Raw genomic sequence first — 20995 nt, 5'->3', positions numbered from 1 at the left:
ATCGTTGTTGAATAATTTGTATTATTTGTATCCGATGTTTATGGAGTTTAGAACGATTATCGATACGAGTTGACCGTGACCAGCGACACAGATCGCCTACGAAGTGTTAAGATTCACAATATCGAGCAGATGTCAGACATCCGATTATCGTTTCCAGGTTTTATATTTTTTCATCTGTCCAAGTAAGATATTTAAACGATATTTACTAGAAACAGAATAATCGCATTCGCCAGAAAGCCAGCGTAGCGCAGAAATGAAAAAAATTTGAGCTTTTGAGACTGCTAATTTGGCTGTTAGGAAGGACGCGATTGGACACATTGATTTATCATGATGCACGAGCACACCGTTCAGAATACGCGTATCTCGGTGAGGTTAAACAAGCAGCCAATGGTAATGGTCCAGACATTTTGGCGCCGACGATACGAACTGTTGTACAAAGTCGTCTACTAACAAACAACCAGCGCGCCAAGTCTGATCCATACAGCACTTCCGGTTTTGCTGACGACCGGCTGGAAGTTGTGATGGCGAGTTTACGTAACCTCGAGCTCCTGCGTCCCTCTTCCTTTTTTACTTTCCTTCTCTTCCCTTTTTTTTCTTCTTATCTCCTCGTTAAATTCTCATCGACTTTTGTTAACTGCAGGGAACATTAAATTTTTACATTGTTTCATACTATAGTCGCTTGTATAACTACGGTGGATTATCTTTTAATTTAAAATCTCTTTAAACAATATCGCAAGTTCCATCTACTACTTATAAGAAAGTGTATAAATCATAGTAGTTCCAAATATATATCGGCCGGTTCGTCGAAAAATAGCGTGAAATGTTTCAGAATATGTGTAAACGTTATATTCCATATATATCGAAGACCAACGATACCGAGCGTGCTTAATGAAAACGTATTTCTAAAAAGGTTGACGCGTGTGCGGCCACCGCGTCACGTTGCCCGATTAACGGTATCTCTAAGCTCGACCATGGTGTATCGACTTGGACGAAGCGGCACTTTCGGGAACAAAATTTTGCATCAGAAGTCGGGGCCATATGGATTTAGGGCGGGCGGTAAGTTGGATCGACAGGCGCATTGTCAGTGCGATTAATCGAACGATAAGTTGGACCGTATACGAAGAGAGTGATTGACGCTACCACGATAAGGCTTGATGGCTCCGAGAGAGGGACAGTCCAATCGAGAAAATAAGAGAGACGCGGAAGGAGTGAACAAAAACCGTGAAAAAGGGATACTCTCAGCGAGGTTCTTAGCTTTGTCCCTGAAGAAAACCACCCCACGTGTTCCCGCTCTACCTTTTTCCTACCTTCCTTCCTCTTATCCCCTTGCTCCTACGTTTAACAGAGTAAATCGTATCCACCCTCGTCGTGTTTCACAATTGTTTCGGACCACCTTGCGGCTCCCTTAAACGTGTTTCGATAGCGAAACCTGGTAGTTTCCCCTCGTTCTCTTTGAATCTCTGACGCTGTCGTTCGAAGGAAATTCAGGTTTCTACTTAATTTTAGGTCCGGTAATAGCCCGGGCTTTTGCTTAGATTTTATAAATATTATTTGGATGGAAGATTTGTAGTTTGCAGTAACTGCGAGATGATTGAATCGTGTATCGCTAGAAAGAAATAAAACAGCCTTTACCGCATTCGCGCGGAATATTATACTGCTTCACGCTTCGATCTTCTCTGCTTCTCTGGAACTAATCCATTTTTGGCCCTAGAAGGGTGAATCATCCCTTGTACCATGACATTTCGTTGAATTTCGCCTCAACCACTTAATGGATGACAGAACATTCATGGAACAACGGCATTTCGACAATTTCCTCCTTGAATTATTGAAATAAAGTTACAATCGATTTTGTTGTTATTGTATACTTTTGAGATATAAAACACGAGATATCTCACTGACGGTACGTTGACAAAGAGAAATGATAATTCAGTTTAATAATTTCATTTATCAATCTATTACTTACTTCAGTCGGGCAGTTAAGGAAAGAAAGGAGCAAAATGTCGATTGTTGACGAAAGGAAGATCGTATTCTTGCTTGCGAAGGATGCAAGGTGTTATCATCCCCGTACTGTTTTGCAAGCATTCATGGTCAGCTAGCTGACGTTCGAACGAAAGTGCCGCTGCATAAATTGCCTGTACATCTCAATTCACCCCCCGGGATGGTGACCATTCTCTTACACGTCGTGCTCCCGAGTGACACTCTCCTGCCCCTCGATGGCTGACCTCCCTCCTGCGAACTCGCATTACCATCCCTTTGCACCCCCTCATCTGCTATAGCCCGATCCTCGTTCAACCTTTTGTGCGCTTGCTTGTTTAAATTCGGCCCCAAGAAAATTACCAAAATCATTATGAAAATTTTCGACTGATCCGGGAATCTCAAAGCTCGTCTTCCTTTGACAAGAGATTAATCGAACGAATTGACCCTATCCAAAGCGAAAGATTGCACGCTGTTTCTCCCCCTTTCCGGAATATTAGATTCTTTTTGGATTTTACTTACAGGGTTTACATACAGAAACAGTTCACGGAGTTTTCATTAATGAAATGGCTTTGGGTTAGTCACATTTATTTTTCACGTCGAAACAATCATCGTAATCAAGCTTGTATCGTTCTCCCAAAATTTATATTATTCGTTTTAAAATTCGTTTTTAAAATTTTAATTATTCGTTGTATCAAAAGAGAAGGAGCTGCGACTTTCTTTAATTATCAAAGCCCAAGGAAAACTTCCATCGTCCCTTAGTCAAGACAAAAAGGCGAAGAAAACGGTACTGCAAGATGATTCTTTGATACATTTTTTAAAAAAATGTTACTTGACAACTTCGTTTAGATCACCAAACATCAAGACAAATTCTCATCCCTCGAAGTTAAAAAGAAAAAAATATGAAGAAGATCGTGGCGAAAGATAGGTAGATATTGTTAACTGAAATTTCAACAGAAGCGTTGTTCTTTCTGGCGCGTATGTATGCGTGCGCGACGATGCCCAAGAGGGGTGGCTGGATCGCTGGATGCGACTCAAACTCAGTGGGGGTAGAAGGAAAACTACCACCATCGGTGTCGACCAATCGCCGTGTTGAGTCAACGTCGTTCTATCGGCGCATGTGCATCCTCTCTGGTGGTGTCTTTGGTTTGGGTACCGCGCGCAAGGCCGCAGACCTATCACTTCTTTGGCGACAGCCGTCGGGGTAACATCCTTGTTCTCGTCCTAGTCCTCGTCCTTGCATTGCCCCTCAACATCACGAATACCAAAGTTCTCTCTCGGTCTCTTCAGTTTCAATTTCAAATTCGTTCCTCCTATTATCTCCTTGTTTCCTCCATTCGTTTTCCTTTGCTCTTCTATATTTGTTCGTTTCTCATCCTTTCTTTCCTTCTTTCGTTACGGAAATTTGTTTATCCTCGGTTGAAGGTCCCCGTTGACTCCGTTAAAATCATCCGTCGACGCGTCCTTTGATTTGTTTTCGTCGTTAGTTTTCCAATTTTCTTCGGGGACGAATTGATTTTTCATTTTGTTACGATTTAAGATAAGTTCTTTTCCTTTCGAGTATTTTTTAAATTTTCTTTCACCGTTCGCAACTTGGGTGTCGATTCAGTGTCTTTGGTTTGGAAATTTGGAGGTTTCTTTCGAGATTTGCCTCTGTCTGGGTACTTCGCATTTTTCGAGGTAACACATTTTTTATTTCTTGTTCCCGTTTGATAATTCCGTTACATCGTGACTTCGGCTACTTCAACTGCGTATAGTACGTATTATATTTTTATCTCAGAGAAATAGAATTTCTTTCAAATGTTTATCTTCTTATTTTTCCGAATCTTGGAAATCATAAATTTCGAAAGAATCGTTTACTCGTTTTCAAACACAGAGAAATGTAACTTCTTTCGCCCACGTTTACTCAACATTTATTTCGAAAATAATTTACGTCGGTATTGTTTTTAATCGGTAATCGTAGGGCTGTCGCGACAGGAAAACATCTCCCGTGCCTTAAAGTGCCGTCCAAATTCGACCTGGTGACAATAAGCTAACGCTTTCATTTCACCTTGTTCTTTTCTTCTTTCTTTTTGTGGAAAAGGCCGTCCACGCTGCTCTCGTAACTCGTACAGATGACTATCTCGACTGGTCAGAGCCTTACCGAAACTGTGATCTTTTTAACCGATCGAACTCACCGTTCGCAGAGTTTCGATCGAAAAATTTCGTTTCACCTTTCGAGCTTACTTTTACGAATTGGCTTCGTGCCCGTTGTGCGCGAACCAGTTGCCTTAATTCGAGTTTAAGGGTCATTGAAACTTTATCCCTATCCCGACATTCTCCTCCCCTATTCTTCCTCGGATTTTTAACGAAATTTCGACGAAAACCTCGTCCGTCCTCTTCTGTGCCTTTCGAACTTCACAAAACTTCTCTCTCTCTCTCTCTCTCTCCGTTCTCTTTATTGCGAAATTGAAACTAGTGTCAAACACGCGCTCTTACACATACACACCGATACAATCGTCGCAAAGAAGGAGCAAAACGGTGAGAAAGAAAATTTCTGAAGTTTTTTGAACTGCTTTGTGCCGTTTCGTACGAAAATCCAGCGACAAACAGAAGAAACTCTGTAATCCAAATGGAAATCGAGACAAACGAGTGCAACATGAGTTTCGACCGGTGAGTAAAAATCGCATGCGTGTACACGTGTTGTTGATATTTTGTAATACGTATCTTATGGTAGTATTGGTAATTTTGTTTCACTCGATATCTTTTTTCTGTGCGTTGGTTTGTTCTTGTTAAATCTAGGATAAATATTGGTTCACTGAACTTTCATTCTGTTTCTTGTTAATCGTGTTAATCTTGTTAATCTTGTTTCTGGCTTGTTAATCGAGTAACAAGCTTTATTCGTTAGGAGTATCCCGATTGAAAAATTTGAAATCGATTGTTCAAAAGTTTGATAAACATTTCTACGTTGCAGAAATGTCGTGACAAGTATTCGAATGGAAACGTTAGTCAGGAAATTTTTCTGCATCTGTTTGGTGAGAATTAAGAAAGTGCGCCAATTTTAGTTAAAAAGATATTTACGCGTGCAAAGATTGCATTAAAACGAACAAGACAATTTTAGGGGTGTGTTGAAAGTTTTATTATATGTAGAATAGTCGCAGCATCGATCAGAAATTCCGCGAAACTTATCTCTGTCTCGAATAATCTTAGCAAACTTTATTCGTTCGTGATATTATAAAAAAACCGGGAAGAAAAAATGATAAGTTTCCTGGACAAGCGAACAAACGAGACTCTTTCATCCGAACAAAGCAATTGATTGCCGTGAAACAATCAAGATAGGGGACTCAATTATCGGGAGGGATGAATCGCAACAGACGATCTCGAAGGTCTCGAAATCAGATAGTATAATGCGAGGGTCAACTTTCCTCCCTTCGTCGAAGTCGTCGAACAGAGAGGGGGTGGTAATGGTCAGAATAGAGGGGTTTCCAAGAGTATATTTTTTAGGCCACAATTAAATCGTTCTTCCGGATAAATCTAAATAGTGGGTTTCCTGTCAACCGAACCCCATGCTTTTGTGACCAATTAGTGGCTTGGCGAATCGCAATTATGCCACGTATTGTGTTTCACGTGGCACCCTGGGGGTTTGAAAAGTATAAGTCGCTGGAATTTGGGGTTCACGGGGTAGTTATTAACCGTGATAACGCATTAACTCGATGATTACTCTATGATCGATCTCCTCGCGATATAAGGTTTACTATTAACGTTGTAATAGAAGATTTTTCTAATTTAAAGGTACCGAAGTTTCTATCCTTTGATTTTCTAAGTTTCTGTATGTTATCTCAAACGCAACTTAGGTAGCAAATTTCATCGCTTGATCGATATTTTTAATAGAGAATAACAAAGATCTCCACAGGAAATTTTACATAGGAATAGGAAAATTTTATAGAAATATCTATCTTTCTGAACAGTACCGTACTAACGTCAAAGAATATTTAAGTATTTCCCAATATATTCGTCGTTTGTTTGAACTTTGTTCGTTTTCCTTGAAACAAGCTTATCAACGCAGCAAATACCTCGGGTTCGACCAAACCAGCCCAGAATCTAGCGTTCTGAAGATTCTAACTGACCGTTTCCATACCGCAGAAACGGCCACTTCCTGTCTCTGCTTCTCACGAGTGCCCGACGAAAACAGAGAATTTGTTCCAGCTCGCACGTTGTTCGAATTTTCCACGGCTGGTTTACGGGGGTGTGTTACTGGGGCAATAGTGCGCAGAAGCTCCGAGCATCCCCGGTGTGAATTCACTAGCACCCTCCTGTCGTCTCCTTTCCCCCACCCAGGCCTTATTTACTTCCCCTTGTCCCTACCCCCCTCTCCTATGGCTCGAGGGGTGGTTTCCCAACAATCCTCTCGGTCACATTCGAGTCCCAGCCGAGACCGCGACGCATTCAGTTTCCGATCGCCGGTCTAACGGCACAACGTGTTAGCTCTGCTCGTGATTCCATCGAACAATTCGAACCACGCGCGTGTCTTTTAATCGGTTCGTTCGATTTGGCCGGCGGTTCGCGATGACTCGTTCATTCGTCGGTCGATCGTCGACGTTGAAACGTTGTGCCGGGTTTTGTGAACGCTTTTCGCTCCAAATGGATCCTCGACTTTGACGCGACCGAGTGACGAAATACGTAGCGCGTTGTTGTCTCCGTTCGAAAGCGAGTCGACGACGCAATGTTTCGAGGGTGTTTACAGTCGCGTGTGATGGTGCAGATGGTGCGACTGATGTTCGATCTTGCATACAGGGAGGCTTCTAGCTTCTCTATTGGTCACGTTTATTCAGCTAGCTTTGCATTTATTTCGAGGATGATATTGGAACATCATTTTTGAAATTTAACGTGATATTTTTGTGGGAAAGTTCGTGGCTATATGGACATCAGTTCGAACAACAGTTTCGTGAGTGTTGTATAACAATGTACATATAGGTTAGTTGGAATTTTCCCAAGCTTTCGCTTACTTCTATCTACTTGCTTTTCTTTGCATTTATTTTTAAGTTTGATTTAACAAATTTATTCTCGCAGTAAATTAATTTTTACATTTTGATAGTTCTCGTACTTTCTTGTACTTTCATGTTTATATTACGCCATGTATTATCATGTATACGAAATAACCCGCGATTAGAGTAAATAGATTCGGACATTAAGAGGTTAAATGAGAATCTCGAGTATACGTGAACGCTTTACGAGGTAGCCTAAATATATCGCGTGTAATTTCTATTCATGAAGGGATAAAACACCTTACTTTCTAGTTTAGGAATATTTTAAGCCCGAAATATCATTATATAATAATAAAATAGTTCAATTACGATACAGGAATTTAAGAGGATCTTGCATCATAGATACACTGTTCGAGATTAATGATAATTGTTTTGAGGTACCTCTTTATTATCCCTTGAATGATTTATTAATGGGAATCTCGATCGAACGATAAGCTTTCTATTTGCAATTCGTAACTGGGACAGGCCATATCTCTTTTTCAGTTGAAAATAGGAAAAAGTGACGGCAAAAAAAAGTTGAATGGTTTAACGAGGTCTAACTTTCTATAATCGTACTTTTTTCGTTAGTCCAGCGGTGCAGCTGCAAAGTGCAATTGCATTCGTCACTCTAACAGAGCCATTTCGCTTTTTGCATAAATCGATCGCCTTTATCATCCTATGTTTCAAATTTTTCTTCCCAACTTTTCTTTTCTTTGCTTCTTAAAAGAAAGACAGAGATAAAAAGTGGGACATCGATTATCAGATCCATTTACGAATGAAATATTTTATTATTTCTTTTAAAAACACGTTAATCCAATAAAATACACGACACTATTAGAATACGTCGAAGATAGAGGAATTAGAAAGACCGAAGTTGATGGATGGTACGATACCAAATGTGTTGAAGTACTGTTCGTTGCATCGTTCATTGTTCGTCATACTTGTATACGAAGACGCATAGTCATAGTTTGTGCGTTATGTGCTGGTATAGCTTGATGCTGGCCACATGGTATGAAACGTATTCAATCTTGTGGAAGAACATTGTCAAAAAGAATAGATAACGAAAGTTCCGTAGTTGCAACTTCTCGTAACGCATCTAGCTTTTTGCACTTTTTTTAGATTACGTAATTACATCTCTTAATTACATCTATACAACATTCAGCTATTTTGAAATATGTATGTATTCCCTTTGTAACGAAAGTTAAGGCGTCGATTATATTTCAGATCTTATTTTACTATTTTACTTCTTTTTTGCTGTATTCAAAGCCTATCCCAGTTACTTACTCTCACTTGAATGCATAGATAAAATTTAAAAGATGAATATGAGGTACTCGATAGAGTCCAAGGTAGTGGATTAAAATTTGGGTACATAATTATATACAAGAGGGTACGCCTCACCGATTTTAGTGATCTTCAGATATGTCGTTAAGGTCAACATTCTTCAAGGTATCGAAGATATTGGTAACAATACCTACTTTTGCTATTTTTTATCTTGGTGTAGATTAGGTTGGATTAGGTTTATCTACGGATGATGTTATAGGTACGTTGGTGTCGCGATGGGTTTATACGTCTCATCTTTCGATTTGGAACCACAGGGAGATAAGAAAGGAACTCTGCTTAGCTACGCGAGAGCTACGAATATACATACGTATAATATCATCGTGTCCGTACATAAAGGTAATCCGAACCTAACTCACATTAAGATAAAAAATAGCAAAAGTATGAATATCTGGGAAACGAAAGCCGAGTCGCGGTTATACGCATAGAAGAAAAGTTGTTTGAAATCACGCTCTCGATAACATATTTGAAAATTATTGGAACCCTCTTCTATGTAATTACCCCAAATGTAAGTTATTACGTATTTTTATCGTCACACGTAATCTATCGTTCGATTAGAATCGACCGAATGGATTCGCTTACTGATTACGCAAACAAATTCTATAAACGTTTCCGACACGATATCGAAACAATCTCGGTGAATGTTTGTTCCGGATTATCGGACTCGTAAATAATCGGTTCTCCATTGGAAAAAACACGCGTCGTAATTTAACACAAAACGAGACAATCTTTCCAGTTGCATGCCTTGTAAAGAGTTCCCCGTTTTTGATCGTCCGCTTTATTCAAGTCGATCGTTGATCGAGACTTCGTTAGGACGATGACAGCGATAAATACGCGAGTGACGTACACGAATCGAACGATGATTATATTTAACAGGCGGTTGTCATCGCGGGACGCGTGGAATTGAATCGAATATTACAAAGATCCGCCCGATAGAGGTCGAATTGCTCTTTTACCCCTCCTCTCTCTCTCTCTCTTTCTCTCTTTTCTTCCTTTTCTATCGTTTTAGCGAACGTGCCAGAATTTCCAGGTGGTTTTTCACGATAGTGTGTGAGAGGGAGAGAAAGGGAGAGATAAAGAGGACACAGCGGAGAATAGACGTGAATCCGTGCTGCAGCTTCGCAGGGATAGTTAATTATCTTTACACGAGGAGCCTGCACCGGAAACGAAGACAGTCAACGTCCACGTCAGCCGACATTCCACGATCCTGGGTATCAGAGGAGTAGCCCAATTTCCAATTAGATACCTTGAATGCTGTGTAGTTGCTACTGCTGCGCCATTCGCGAAATTCAGTCGCACCGATCGTCGAGGTAGATAATCGGGATTCTTGATCATCCGTGACACATGGATGCCTCGCGGCTGGGAACCTTCACGTGCTTTGGTTGGCAAGGGAAACAGGGTTTGCAAACAGCGTTACGTTATACACAGAAATTTATTCGTAATAACTAATAATTATCTACTCTACCTGACTGACTTCTTAATAGCATTTCTAACTGTAACATTGCGAAGCGTTAGCCTTGGAAGGGTTAATGGGTGAAATTGGCTACATATAGAATCGAATTTAAGCGAAAGGGTTGAACTTCCCTTTGAGGGAGCGAAAGGACAATGAAGTTGAATATTCGCTGTTAACGTAACGACGTTAAATTGATACGTAATGCGGCGATTAAAGTATATGCCACGTTGCATTTGAATTGCTGCAAACTGAAAGTAAATTTTGCTTTGATCGCGTTCATTTGCACGAATACGTCTGTAAATAACTAAAAAGTGTTAATCTTGACTAAATACCGGAATGTGCTTTTTTACCGGAAATAACTGGAATCACTCGTATTCGAAATAATTTAGTTATTTATATTTTCGCCGGTTTATTTTAATTCGTCTTTCTTTCTGTTAGTAATTTTTAACGATGGTAAATACCTTCCGCTTTGACTAAAGTTAGGCTTCCATTCGACGTTAGAAAGAGGAAATGAAAAAAAATGAAAGTAAGAGGTCGATGAGAATTTTACCCGACGAAAGAGTTGGGCAGAGAAAGAAGTTAGTCCAATCGTTTCAAAGACGTCTGAAAGTTTCTAAAAAAAAAGAAAAAAAAAAAAGAAAAAAAGAAAGAAACGGTAGGGCGTCGGGTTTCCCCGGAGTGTAAGTTAATAAGTCATTCGAACAGCTCGTAACAGAGTTGGTAGTTACGGTCGAGGTCGTTCTTTACCAACTCCTGACGGGACGTGCAAAGGAAAACTATGCCATTGGACATTGTTGCGGAATCAATATTTGCCCAGATGAAATTGTCTCGATATTGCGCTGATGGATTATTTGTAGAAGTACAACGCCATTATTAATAAAATACAGCAAGAAATAAAATAAACTTTAAAAGTATATCGGTATGTGAATTTCGAGTTACAGACGGATAATTGAAATATAGAAATCTTTCCTACGTTCAGCCAAAATCGCTGCAGAAATTTTCCAAACGTCTCGAGAAGCTTCCGAAACAATTTCGGAGTTGAACGAGAATCTTGCATAAACTGATTCGATGTCGGTGTGCCTCTGGTCGCGTCACGAAACGTTGCGACGAGCTGGTTCGTGACGAAGGGTGCCGAGGACGCGATAAAAGGGGATGGTCCGAACCACGTGGCTCGATAGGTGACACGAGGGTGGCAATGGGTGGGATAGCTTTGGAAAAAGACGAAGCTCACGAAGTGACGATGGAGTTAAAAAAGCTGACGATGCTTGGTTCCGACGCTCGAAGATGGGCGAAAATAGAGCGTTGCAAGTAGAACGCGGTGTCGATCGAAAGTAAATGGCCGTAAGTGGTTGCGCGATCTCGATGGTTTTTGATCGAGGAGAAAAGCGAAACAATCTTCCTTGTTTCTTCCGCGAACTTCCGCGGGTGGCGGAACTGCACTTTCCGTTACTCGGTTTTGCGCTTCGTGTCGCGACATCGTTCCTCGTTCCTTGGTTTCGCATCGATATTGCTTTTCACGTGCTTGGAGGTTCGCTTTGATAGATGCCTAATAAATTCAGAGCTTTTCACTGTGAAAATTATTCTACGAATTTTGGTAGAGGTTTTACTCGATTTTTCGTGTGATCGAACGTTAATATTAACAAATCCATCGATGATGGATACAGGAAATAAATTGTACGAAATAAATTGTCGTGTTTTTGTATCGATAGAGATAGAAATTAACGAAGTTTCGCAGATTATGTACATCGTTATGCCAGCTATGGGAATCAAAGGCTTATACATCGCTGTAACACCCTCCACCCTCCCCCATGGATCCCAGCCAATACCACGTACAGGCGAGGCGAGGCGAGTGAGTTCGGTTAAGAGCACTTCACAGAAGTTCCCCGTGCTAGTTAGTGCTAAACAGAGGGAGAACGTTGACTCTATATTGGTTTTTGATCCATCCGAAATTAGTAGCAATTCCCATCTAACCGTGCCGATCGATATATACTCATCGACCTTATTCTTATTCGATCTTATCGCTCTATTCTATTCGCAAAAGATTTATGTGATTCCGCGTTTATCGAACAAATTCACCAATGTTCTAAACTCATCGATACAAAAATACAGCATGTAAACGATCGAAAAATTACATGAAAATCCAAACTTACTGTCGTCCACGTTCATCGATTAACTAACTGATCGTCGTTCCGAAATATATGAACGTATTCTGTTAGTCGTTTGGAATAAAGTCAATGAACAAAAGTCGAGCTTAAACAAGCGAAGTTAAGCGAAAGATTATTTTTCATGCTCGTTGTATCAACAGCGGGGTACCACGTGATTGGCACGTATGCCAGGATCCATTAAGAGAACCGAACCCCTGATTACCGAATCTTGTAGAGCGTGCATAATCGTGTCTTCGTTACCTCGTAGCAATCGACGGACCCTCAATTAGTTGCCGTCAGGCGTCATCACCGTGGAAAGACACTGACGTCTAAATTTAGAGACTGCGATCGATCCACTTTCGGTTAACACGCGGATCGTATTGCTTCCTATTTATTTTCTCCTTGTTTTCCCTTCTCTCTTGATCGTTGTCAGTCTCGATACCCATTGCCACCCATATCGAGCTTATAAGCGTTCTGCGCTAACGGGCTCGTTTCGTGATTCGATTGACTTACAATTTTATCGGGCTTTCGTTATTGTCATTGCACGTAGCAATGGAATCTTTGCTAATTTCTAATAAATCACTAGTTTTTTCGTTCACTTACGGACAAAAATTCCACTGACCTACTCTTTAAACGACGAAACGACGCGTTTCAGCCTATGAGGAATTTTTTGCAAGCTGGCTGTAAAATATTCATTCGTAAGGTCGTTTGGGTAGTTCCGTGACCGTTTCACACGGTCTACTTAAAAGTCTTGAAGCTCGCTTGGTAGAATTTTTGGGTTATAACGCTAAAAGTGTGCAACACAATATGCAGAAAGTTTGGAAGCTTCAAAAGTAGATATTCGCGTGATATACGTATGTATTACTGTATTACGGACTTTTAGAGCGCGGAGGATTCTTTTTTGTATCTAATGTACAAAGAACTTCAGACATACGTAAAATAACACGCGTAATAGCTTTTGATACGAAGGTCGAAACGTTCAAAGAACGATTCGAACGACGTTGGAGCGCATCGCCGTTGCATAGTTGCACTCATACGGTTGACCTAATTACAGGTAATGAGGTCATTCCTCTAAATACATTCCATGGAAACTGGAAAGTGACGTATCGCGGTCGAGCGAGTAACTTTGTAAACGACGAATCAGATCTGTTGCAAAATTTCGATTATTTCGCATAGATGTATCGTTCGAGCTCTCTTCCCTTTCGAGCCAAAAAACGTTCGATCGAAAAAAAACGAGATTCTTAAATAATTCAGAGACCAATTTTTACCGATTTGAGAAACATTCAGCGAAATATCTTCCTTGTCCTTACTTGCGGCTCTCATGACTACCGAACGACTGAACTCGTTTAAAGATAACGTTAAACGAAATTATTAGTCAAGCAATTGTACAGTATCGTTGCATACATTATTGGGTGGCTGTTTTAAAGCGAACCCGAGACAAAGTTTCGTGCAAACTTGCACGATTATCAAAGCAGATTCGTTGCTGGCGTAGTACCGACAGTTTATTCATCGCTCGAATCATTTTTAACCACCCACTTCTAAATTATAACAACTACCACTTCGTATACTTTTTACGATCTTCAACAACGTTTATTCATTTACGTTTAGTAATAATAACTTCGGTAATTCATCCTCCAGTTTACCTGGAAAATGATCTTACGGTAGATTTTGCGTTGTTGAATTTAGTTAGTTGTTCCTTTCTTTTTAGTATAAATCCGTCAAGTTATTCAAAGTCATTCTTTAGTGAATTTTTAGCACGAACTCGGAGTTGAATTCCTTGGCGATAATTTGATTCCATTTACAACGGTTAACGGACTAGAGAAGTAGCTATAAAACAAGATCATGGTCCAAGTTCTGAGATACCGTTGAATAAAGAGGCGCTGAGAATTATAATATTTCCTTGGAAATGTTTTCCACTTTGATGTTAATTGCAGCCGCTGTCGTGAATTTGAACACGACGTCCTTCCTTTTGCTTACATTAAGACTAATCGTATCTAACTATATGAAAGCGCGTAAAAATCGGAAACGATAAAATTGGACGAAAGCAGAGGTTCGAGATAGTGACACGGACGAACGTGAAAATAATGTAACGAAATGGAAGAAAAATAAGGACAGAATGAAAGTGGGAGAAGAGGGAAGAGCTAGAGAAATAAAAATACCGATGAGAGATTTGCATGCGAAAGTGTAATATAGAAATTGGAAAAAACGTAGAGCCAAAAAGGGTTGGTAATAAAACGGCAATAGTAGCGACAAAGAAGAAACTAGCAAGCAGAAAAGCGAGGATAATAAGAGGAGATAAAGCATGAAAGAGAAACGAATCAAAAAGTGAAAAAGGAACGAGAGCATCGTTGAAAGCCGATAAAGAGATAACAAAGAAAGCGCTGCGCCGAGAATAGTAGAAAACGAGACACCGGAGAGACAATAACGCCGGCGATCTAACTAAAACCGAGGAAAAAGGTAGAGGAAGAAATAAAGATAAGAAACAAAGGAGCAAATAAGAAAGCAAAGAAAAAGAAACGAAATAAGACGGCAAAAACGGAAAATTAGATTCACGGGAAAGAGGAAAGAAACAACGAAACGGGAAAGAAAAGAGGAAGAATGTATAAAAGTTGTACAGTGATAGGTGTAAAGATAGAAATACGGTAACCGAGGAGGAAAAGAGTAAACAAGAGAGGCCGATGTACAGCGGTGAAGTAAGGAAAATGGAGAAGAGAAAATGAAAAGAGAGAGGAACAGGGGGCGAGGGTCGACGGGATGGACTCGTAAGAAGGGATGGTCTGGGGTGGTTGTGCTTGAGTTTGACACAGTCAGAGACCGGCGTTGCCTGGCAACCTCTAAGGGTGGAAGTTCACATTGGCGTAGGGTGTACTTGCAACGAATTTATGCGCATGGACCACCCCCCTGCTCTGCCATCGAGACGGATATAAAAAAAAGGAGTCGAGTAAACGAACGAAACAGCCTATAATTGGCGGCCTCTGCTCGTTTAGATCCTGATAATATACCGCGTGTCGTGATAGTCTACGGACAATGCATTCTCGATTCACAGTTCTAAACAGAATATCGTAATTTCTCGTTTCTTTTATAAGCTTCGAATCTTTGAGATTTTCTTTAACTTTAGGAAGATTTTTAGAAAAATGTCCTCTTCTTAGGAAGTTGACGGAATCAATGTAGGAGATCGATAGCTTTATCTTTATTCTTCCATAAAATGATATCAGAATACGCAGAATGTCCCTTCTTGCTATTAAATTCCTAGATCTATTAGTTTTTGTTAGTGGAGTTCTCGGTCTGCACGAAGTAGCCTTACGTTGTTCCCTCTTGGGCCCAACTATTTCATCATGAACGGAACTTCGTAATTAATCAACTTTCCAATTAACATAACCAAGGCTGTCGACGGTCTTTTCATTCTCGTGTGGAATATTTTTCGTAGAGGCACAGAAATTTCCTTCCAGTCAAGAATGCAATATTCGACAAAATGGAATTTTACATTACGAAATTTCCACTAAAATATCGAGGCATAAAATGTAGCCAACTTTTACTCATTTTTTAATCTATTTATTTCAACGTTTCTGACAATTAAATTGGACGATTAAAAGGGTTCTCGGCAAGGCGCGTAAAGCATCGAAGTCTGTTTCATCAATGTGATTTATTCGACAAATGTACGGGGATTATTGGTAATTTGTTGATGCAAACAGAGCATGGCGGGTGGTATTTCTCTCCATGGGGAGTAGATGAGAAAGATTCGTATCCTCGGATCGATTTAATTAGCCCGGAGCCGGTGACAATTTATTTTTATTAGCCGAATACCGTGACGTGGGGTGGGTTCTACGCCCGTGCTGGATCCCACACTGCACCCTGTGGCAAATTCTATGGTAAATGTACCATACCTCGGTAGATCAATATATAGACAGAAGTCCCACGGTTGCTTCCTCTTTCATACGATAGCGGGACATTTTTAATCCGTTGCTCCGTTAGATTTCCCAGAAAACCGATACAAAACGATGGAACGCAGGGCTTGAAAATTTCTCTCTCTCTCTTCTTATCTTCTTATTCAGCAATCAGCTGGAAAAGATACTTTTCGATACTCGTAAATATGAATACTCTTTCGATCGATTGACATCGTCGAATGTAAGTAGGTAATTAAACGGTAATATCCTAGTCAAGAGTTATTTTATTTTTATCATAATTTTATGTATTTAGTTGTTCCATTTCCAACAGAAATAGAGAATTTAACGATTTCTTGAAGCAATTATAAAGCGAAGGATTAAATTACTCTTCGTAAATCGACCTAGTTGTACATCCACATAGTCTCGTCATTCGCGATTATTACATTGGAACTTTTCGGTGTAAAAAGGGGAAATTAACGAGAGAGAGAGAGAGAGAGAGAATATATTCGCGTACAACAAGCAAGAACTATCCGTTGTTTTATGATAATGTGCAATTACGCGAATGGTTAGAACGGTGACCCGCGAGCAAGCACAATGCTCGCCCTCTTGCAACTTGTTGCACTTGATTCAGTAAACTAGAAATCGCATATTCCCGTAGTACTTTATGTTCTTCGTAATACCGTGAGTCGCTCGACGATCAAGCGCTGCGTGTTTCTTGTTTAATACTAGCCACAGTAATTGCGAACAAACACGACAGACGTGCATCTACCAGATCAATGTACTTTACTTTTCAACGTTAACTGCATCATTAGAACTACAAAAACTCGACAGAATGACGAATTCTTTTCATTTTACAATTGAGTTTAAATTGTAACCGATATAAGAAGAAGATGTAAGAACCTGTTTCCAACAGAGCTAAAAATTGCATTTTGTCTATTTCAAGTGAACGACTTGCGTCGTTTATATATTTGAACAAAAGAAAGAGAAAAATGCAGAGGATAGAAATCATGCTAACTAATCGACTTTATTTTTGTGTTTCAGTCGTGTGATTCCGGTGGTTTTCGTGCACACAGATCATCCCAGGCAGCCGCAATGGCCACCCTATCCTTGCGTATCTCCATCCCGGAGAAAAACGCCACGAAGATGATGCAATTCGACCCGAGCACATCCATTTACGACGCTTGCCGTATTATCAGAGAGAAACTCGCTGAAGCGGGTAACATGGGCCAACGTAAGCTCCTACTTGCACCTGCAATATCCTACGATGCTGTACTAACGAACAAACGAATTTGCATTTATCTCTTCCCTTCTGTCCTCTTTATTTTTCCGACGATATTCTTTGCGTATGGATGTTAGCGTTAACGACAAAATAGCTGACTAAGAAAAACGATTTTATCAAGTTAATCGCGTCGAAGATATTCTGTCTTTTCCACAAACAGCCCTTGCAATTCTACTTCGCTGTCTCGATCGCTTGTCGCGAGAAACTGCTCCTACGGCTCTCTAACTTTACCAAAAAATTAAAACACCTAACCCACTAAACCGCCAACTTCTTAATCTCTATTGGCCAGTTCGAGGCGCAAACCCACGAAAATCCTCCCGGAATCCCTAGCAAATAGTCGAGCAACTATTATTCTATATAGAAACAAAGGAAAACTCAATAACGAAGGGAAAAAGCTCGTCTAAAAGCTAACGAGTCCAGGAGAATTCCATGCATAACCGTGTAGCACGATGATAATGACCGCGCGTTTTCCTCTTGCATCGACAGCCAAGGACTACGGATTATTCCTTGCCGACGAGGATGTGAAGAAGGGGGTTTGGCTAGAGCCGGGCCGGAATCTCGATTATTACATTCTGAGGAACGGCGATCTTCTCGAGTACCGGCGTAAACTGCGGACCCTTCGAGTGCGCATGTTGGATGGAACGCTGAAGACGTTGTTGGTGGATGACAGTCAGCCTGTCGCCAATCTCATGGTAGTAATTTGTACGAAGATAGGCATCACGAACCACGATGAGTACTCGTTGGTGCGCGAGTTGGCCGACGAGGAGACTGAGAACCAGAAGCCGGGCAATTTCGGCACCCTCACGCTCAAGAGGAGAAAAGAGGAGAAAGGCGAGCGGGACGCGAAGATGGATCAGTTAAGGAAGAAGCTTAAAACCGACGACGAAGGTGAGCAGCGAGCCTTGATCTAGCCGCGATAAAAATTCGGATTTATTAAACTTGCGGAAACGAGCAATTTAATGTTTGCGGAGAAACGCGTGGAAAGAAAGTGTTGTACGAGCGTTGTATTTCGTTGTTGCCAATGCGTTCGTAGACGTTGGCGTCTTTTTTAATAGTAGAACCTTTTTTTATCCTACTTTAGTGGTGACATAGACGTGCGACCTTAGTTTGATCCTCTCGTACATGTGAAAGATGTAATCTTCACGCAAGGAGAATTAAGGCTAAAGATATATATCTATATATTTTTTTTTTTTTTTTTTGGTAAAGATTTTCAATCAATCGTCTGCGTACAAATCATAGATTTTCATGGCGCGATGAAATGTCATTTTGTTCTTCCAGTAAACTGGATAGATCCCAGTAAGACTTTACGAGAGCAAGGGATAGACGAGTCGGAAACGGTGCTGCTGCGGAGAAAATTTTTCTTCTCAGATCAAAATATCGACAGTCGAGATCCGGTGCAATTATCTCTTTTGTACGTTCAAGCAAGAGACGCAATTCTAGATGGCACGCATCCGGTTACTCAGGAAAAAGCTTGTATTTTCGCTGGAATACAATGCCAGATCCAGTTCGGTGATCACAAGGAGGACAAGCACAAGCCAGGCTTTCTCGAGTAAGCTTTTTCAGATAAGAAATATCGATTTCTTCCGTTTCCACTTATTGCGATATTTTTAACAATAACTGTACGAGAAATCTGATGCAATTAGGATAAGAACATCGGTACAGTAAACAACGCGAAAAGATTCAAAACTGCGAAGATGAATTTTTCTTTTTCTTCCTTTAAATAAATGACAACATTTTTTAGCATTTTTCGTTGAATCTTTGAACGACGATACTTGAAGAAATAATAAAAGGTTACAAAAATTCTGTAAGAGCTCCTTCGAAATAATATCTAATCAAGATTTTTCAATCTGATCCCGTAGCCTCAAGGAATTTTTACCGCAGTCCTACTTGAAGGTGAAGGGTATCGAGAAGAAAATTTTTGCAGAGCACAAGAAGCACATCGGTCTCTCAGAACTGGACGCCAAAGTGTTGTATACGAAAACGGCAAGATCTTTGAGTACTTACGGCGTCACGTTCTTCTTAGTGAAGGAGAAAATGAAAGGAAAGAACAAGTTGGTGCCTCGTTTGCTCGGCGTCACCAAAGACTCCGTCTTGCGACTCGATGAAAAAACGAAAGAAATCTTAAAAACCTGGCCGTTGACTACCGTCCGACGTTGGGGAGCCTCTCCGAACACGTTTACGCTCGACTTTGGCGATTATTCTGACCAATATTACAGCGTACAGACTACAGAAGCGGAACAGATACTTCAGCTAATCTCTGGCTACATCGATATCATTCTTAAAAAGCAAAAAGCTAAAGATCACTTTGGTATCGAAGGAGACGAAGGCTCAACGATGGTTGAAGATAGTGTATCGCCATTGAAGTAAGTATTACAATATACGTATTAATTTTTAATACAAGTACTAATTCCGTTAAGCGAAACGACGATGGATTGTTTATTAGGGGAATTATCGAAGCTGATAGGTCAAGATTCACTTTGCCAATCTCGATTATCCAATATCGCTTATTGAATATCGATTTTTCGTAACGAAGAGAGTCGCGGCGGTTTCTTTCTTTTTTGTGTCGTTTCTTCTATTTGTTATCGTGGATGACAAAGTGATATTATGGAAGAGTTTTTGAACAAAAAGCAAAGAAGTTATATGGAAGCGAGAAATAGAGAGAAATATTTGAAGTAAATTTCCTGACTATGTGTGTTGGATGTGTATTGTTTCCAGTAAACACGCGGTATGTTTTTACAGAGCAACGATCATGCAACACGAAACGAGCAACGTCGGCAAAGGAAACGTGGAAGCTGTGTCAGTTGCCATACCTGCGGTTATGAGAACCGGTGCAGACGGTAAGAATTTTCAGAAATTTTTCCTATTTTCGTGAACCTTGAAATCAGTGTCTTGTATCATCCCTAAACTTAAAAAAATATTAATACGCAATTCCGTTTCATCGAAGAAGCTGGGAGAAAAATATGTATTAAGATTTCATAAATAATCTTCAACGAATCAGAAACAAGACACTGTATTTTGGCGTGGTTATTCAACGATTTATACGATGCCAAATAATATATCGTGCCTTGCGCGTTGGCCTAAGAAACGTGTCTGATTTTTGCTCGAAAGAAAATTATTTCTATTTAAAGTCAGTTGGTTATTTGGAAGTTGTAAAGAAGCAAATTTTATCGTACTATTTATTCAGCTATTTTCTATACATAAATAGATAGACCAGTTATCGAAAAATGTACACACGTCGCGTGGCTTCGATTAAACTCTGTCCTTGCCAAACTGTCAAAGCGGTGAGAAAAGATGCAGAAAGCTCTAGAGGTCTTTGCACGATTGCCTCCTCGGTCTTTTACAATAATTTTGTATATATCTATACATTTTTCTATTTTTATTTAGTCATTCGTTACTCTTTGGATGATTTCCTTTTTGTATAATTGTTTTGTACATACCTATACATTTTTTAAAAGTCGCATTTTCATTTTTTTAAATCTTGGACCCTTTATTTTGTATGTACTAAACGAAATATTTGACGCTTATTCGTGAGAAATGCTCTTGCTTCGCAATTCATGGAGCAGATCTGTTTGCGTATTCAAGCTTCCCTATCGGACGATCAATCGATCCCGTGGATCGATCTCTGTAAATATCATTCGGATAGTTGCATGATACGGTTTGTAGGGGCTCGACCATATGGGACCGGGCACATGGGCGGTGCTCAATACACGACTGTCAGCGGCCAGGTGAACATCGCTCACGCTCCACCGATGGTAAGATTTATCAAAGGCATAAGCTCCTGCTCACGTTGAATTTTCAATGTTTCCTGACCGAAATTAAAGTATATTCGAGATTATTTTTGTCCATATCTCTCTGTATAAATTTTCTGTAGAATAACACTGATCATTCGCTTGAGCGAGAGCTGTTCAACTGCTTTGTTA

The 20995-nt window shown here is 40.2% G+C and overlaps 1 protein-coding gene across 9 annotated transcripts in view; it reads left to right on the top strand.

The window, feature by feature from the left end:
• The window catches only part of LOC117233591 (talin-1), a 48404-nt gene that overhangs the window by 13973 nt on the left and 13436 nt on the right, over positions 1–20995 (top strand). For 6 of the 9 annotated variants that reach the window (XM_033494048.1, XM_033494047.1, XM_033494052.1 and 3 more), the window contains 6 exons: positions 16838–17027; positions 17562–17963; positions 18354–18624; positions 18935–19438; positions 19815–19912; positions 20739–20827. In XM_033494048.1, coding sequence (XP_033349939.1) covers positions 16889–17027; positions 17562–17963; positions 18354–18624; positions 18935–19438; positions 19815–19912; positions 20739–20827 — 1503 coding nt within the window. In that variant the 5' untranslated portion in view covers positions 16838–16888. Of the gene's footprint in view, positions 1–4405; positions 4627–6401; positions 6928–16837; positions 17028–17561; positions 17964–18353; positions 18625–18934; positions 19439–19814; positions 19913–20738; positions 20828–20995 lie in introns of those variants that run through there. The other 3 variants (XM_033494049.1, XM_033494051.1, XM_033494046.1) reach the window with 3 other exon arrangements.

Source organism: Bombus vosnesenskii, unplaced genomic scaffold (genome assembly GCF_011952255.1).
Source record: "Bombus vosnesenskii isolate JDL3184/JDL3185 unplaced genomic scaffold, Bvos_JDL3184-5_v1.1 scf7180000013297, whole genome shotgun sequence".
NCBI lineage: Eukaryota > Metazoa > Arthropoda > Insecta > Hymenoptera > Apidae > Bombus > Bombus vosnesenskii.
The sequence above is the reverse complement of the archived record's forward strand: the minus strand, read 5'-3'. Positions and strand labels throughout refer to the sequence as shown.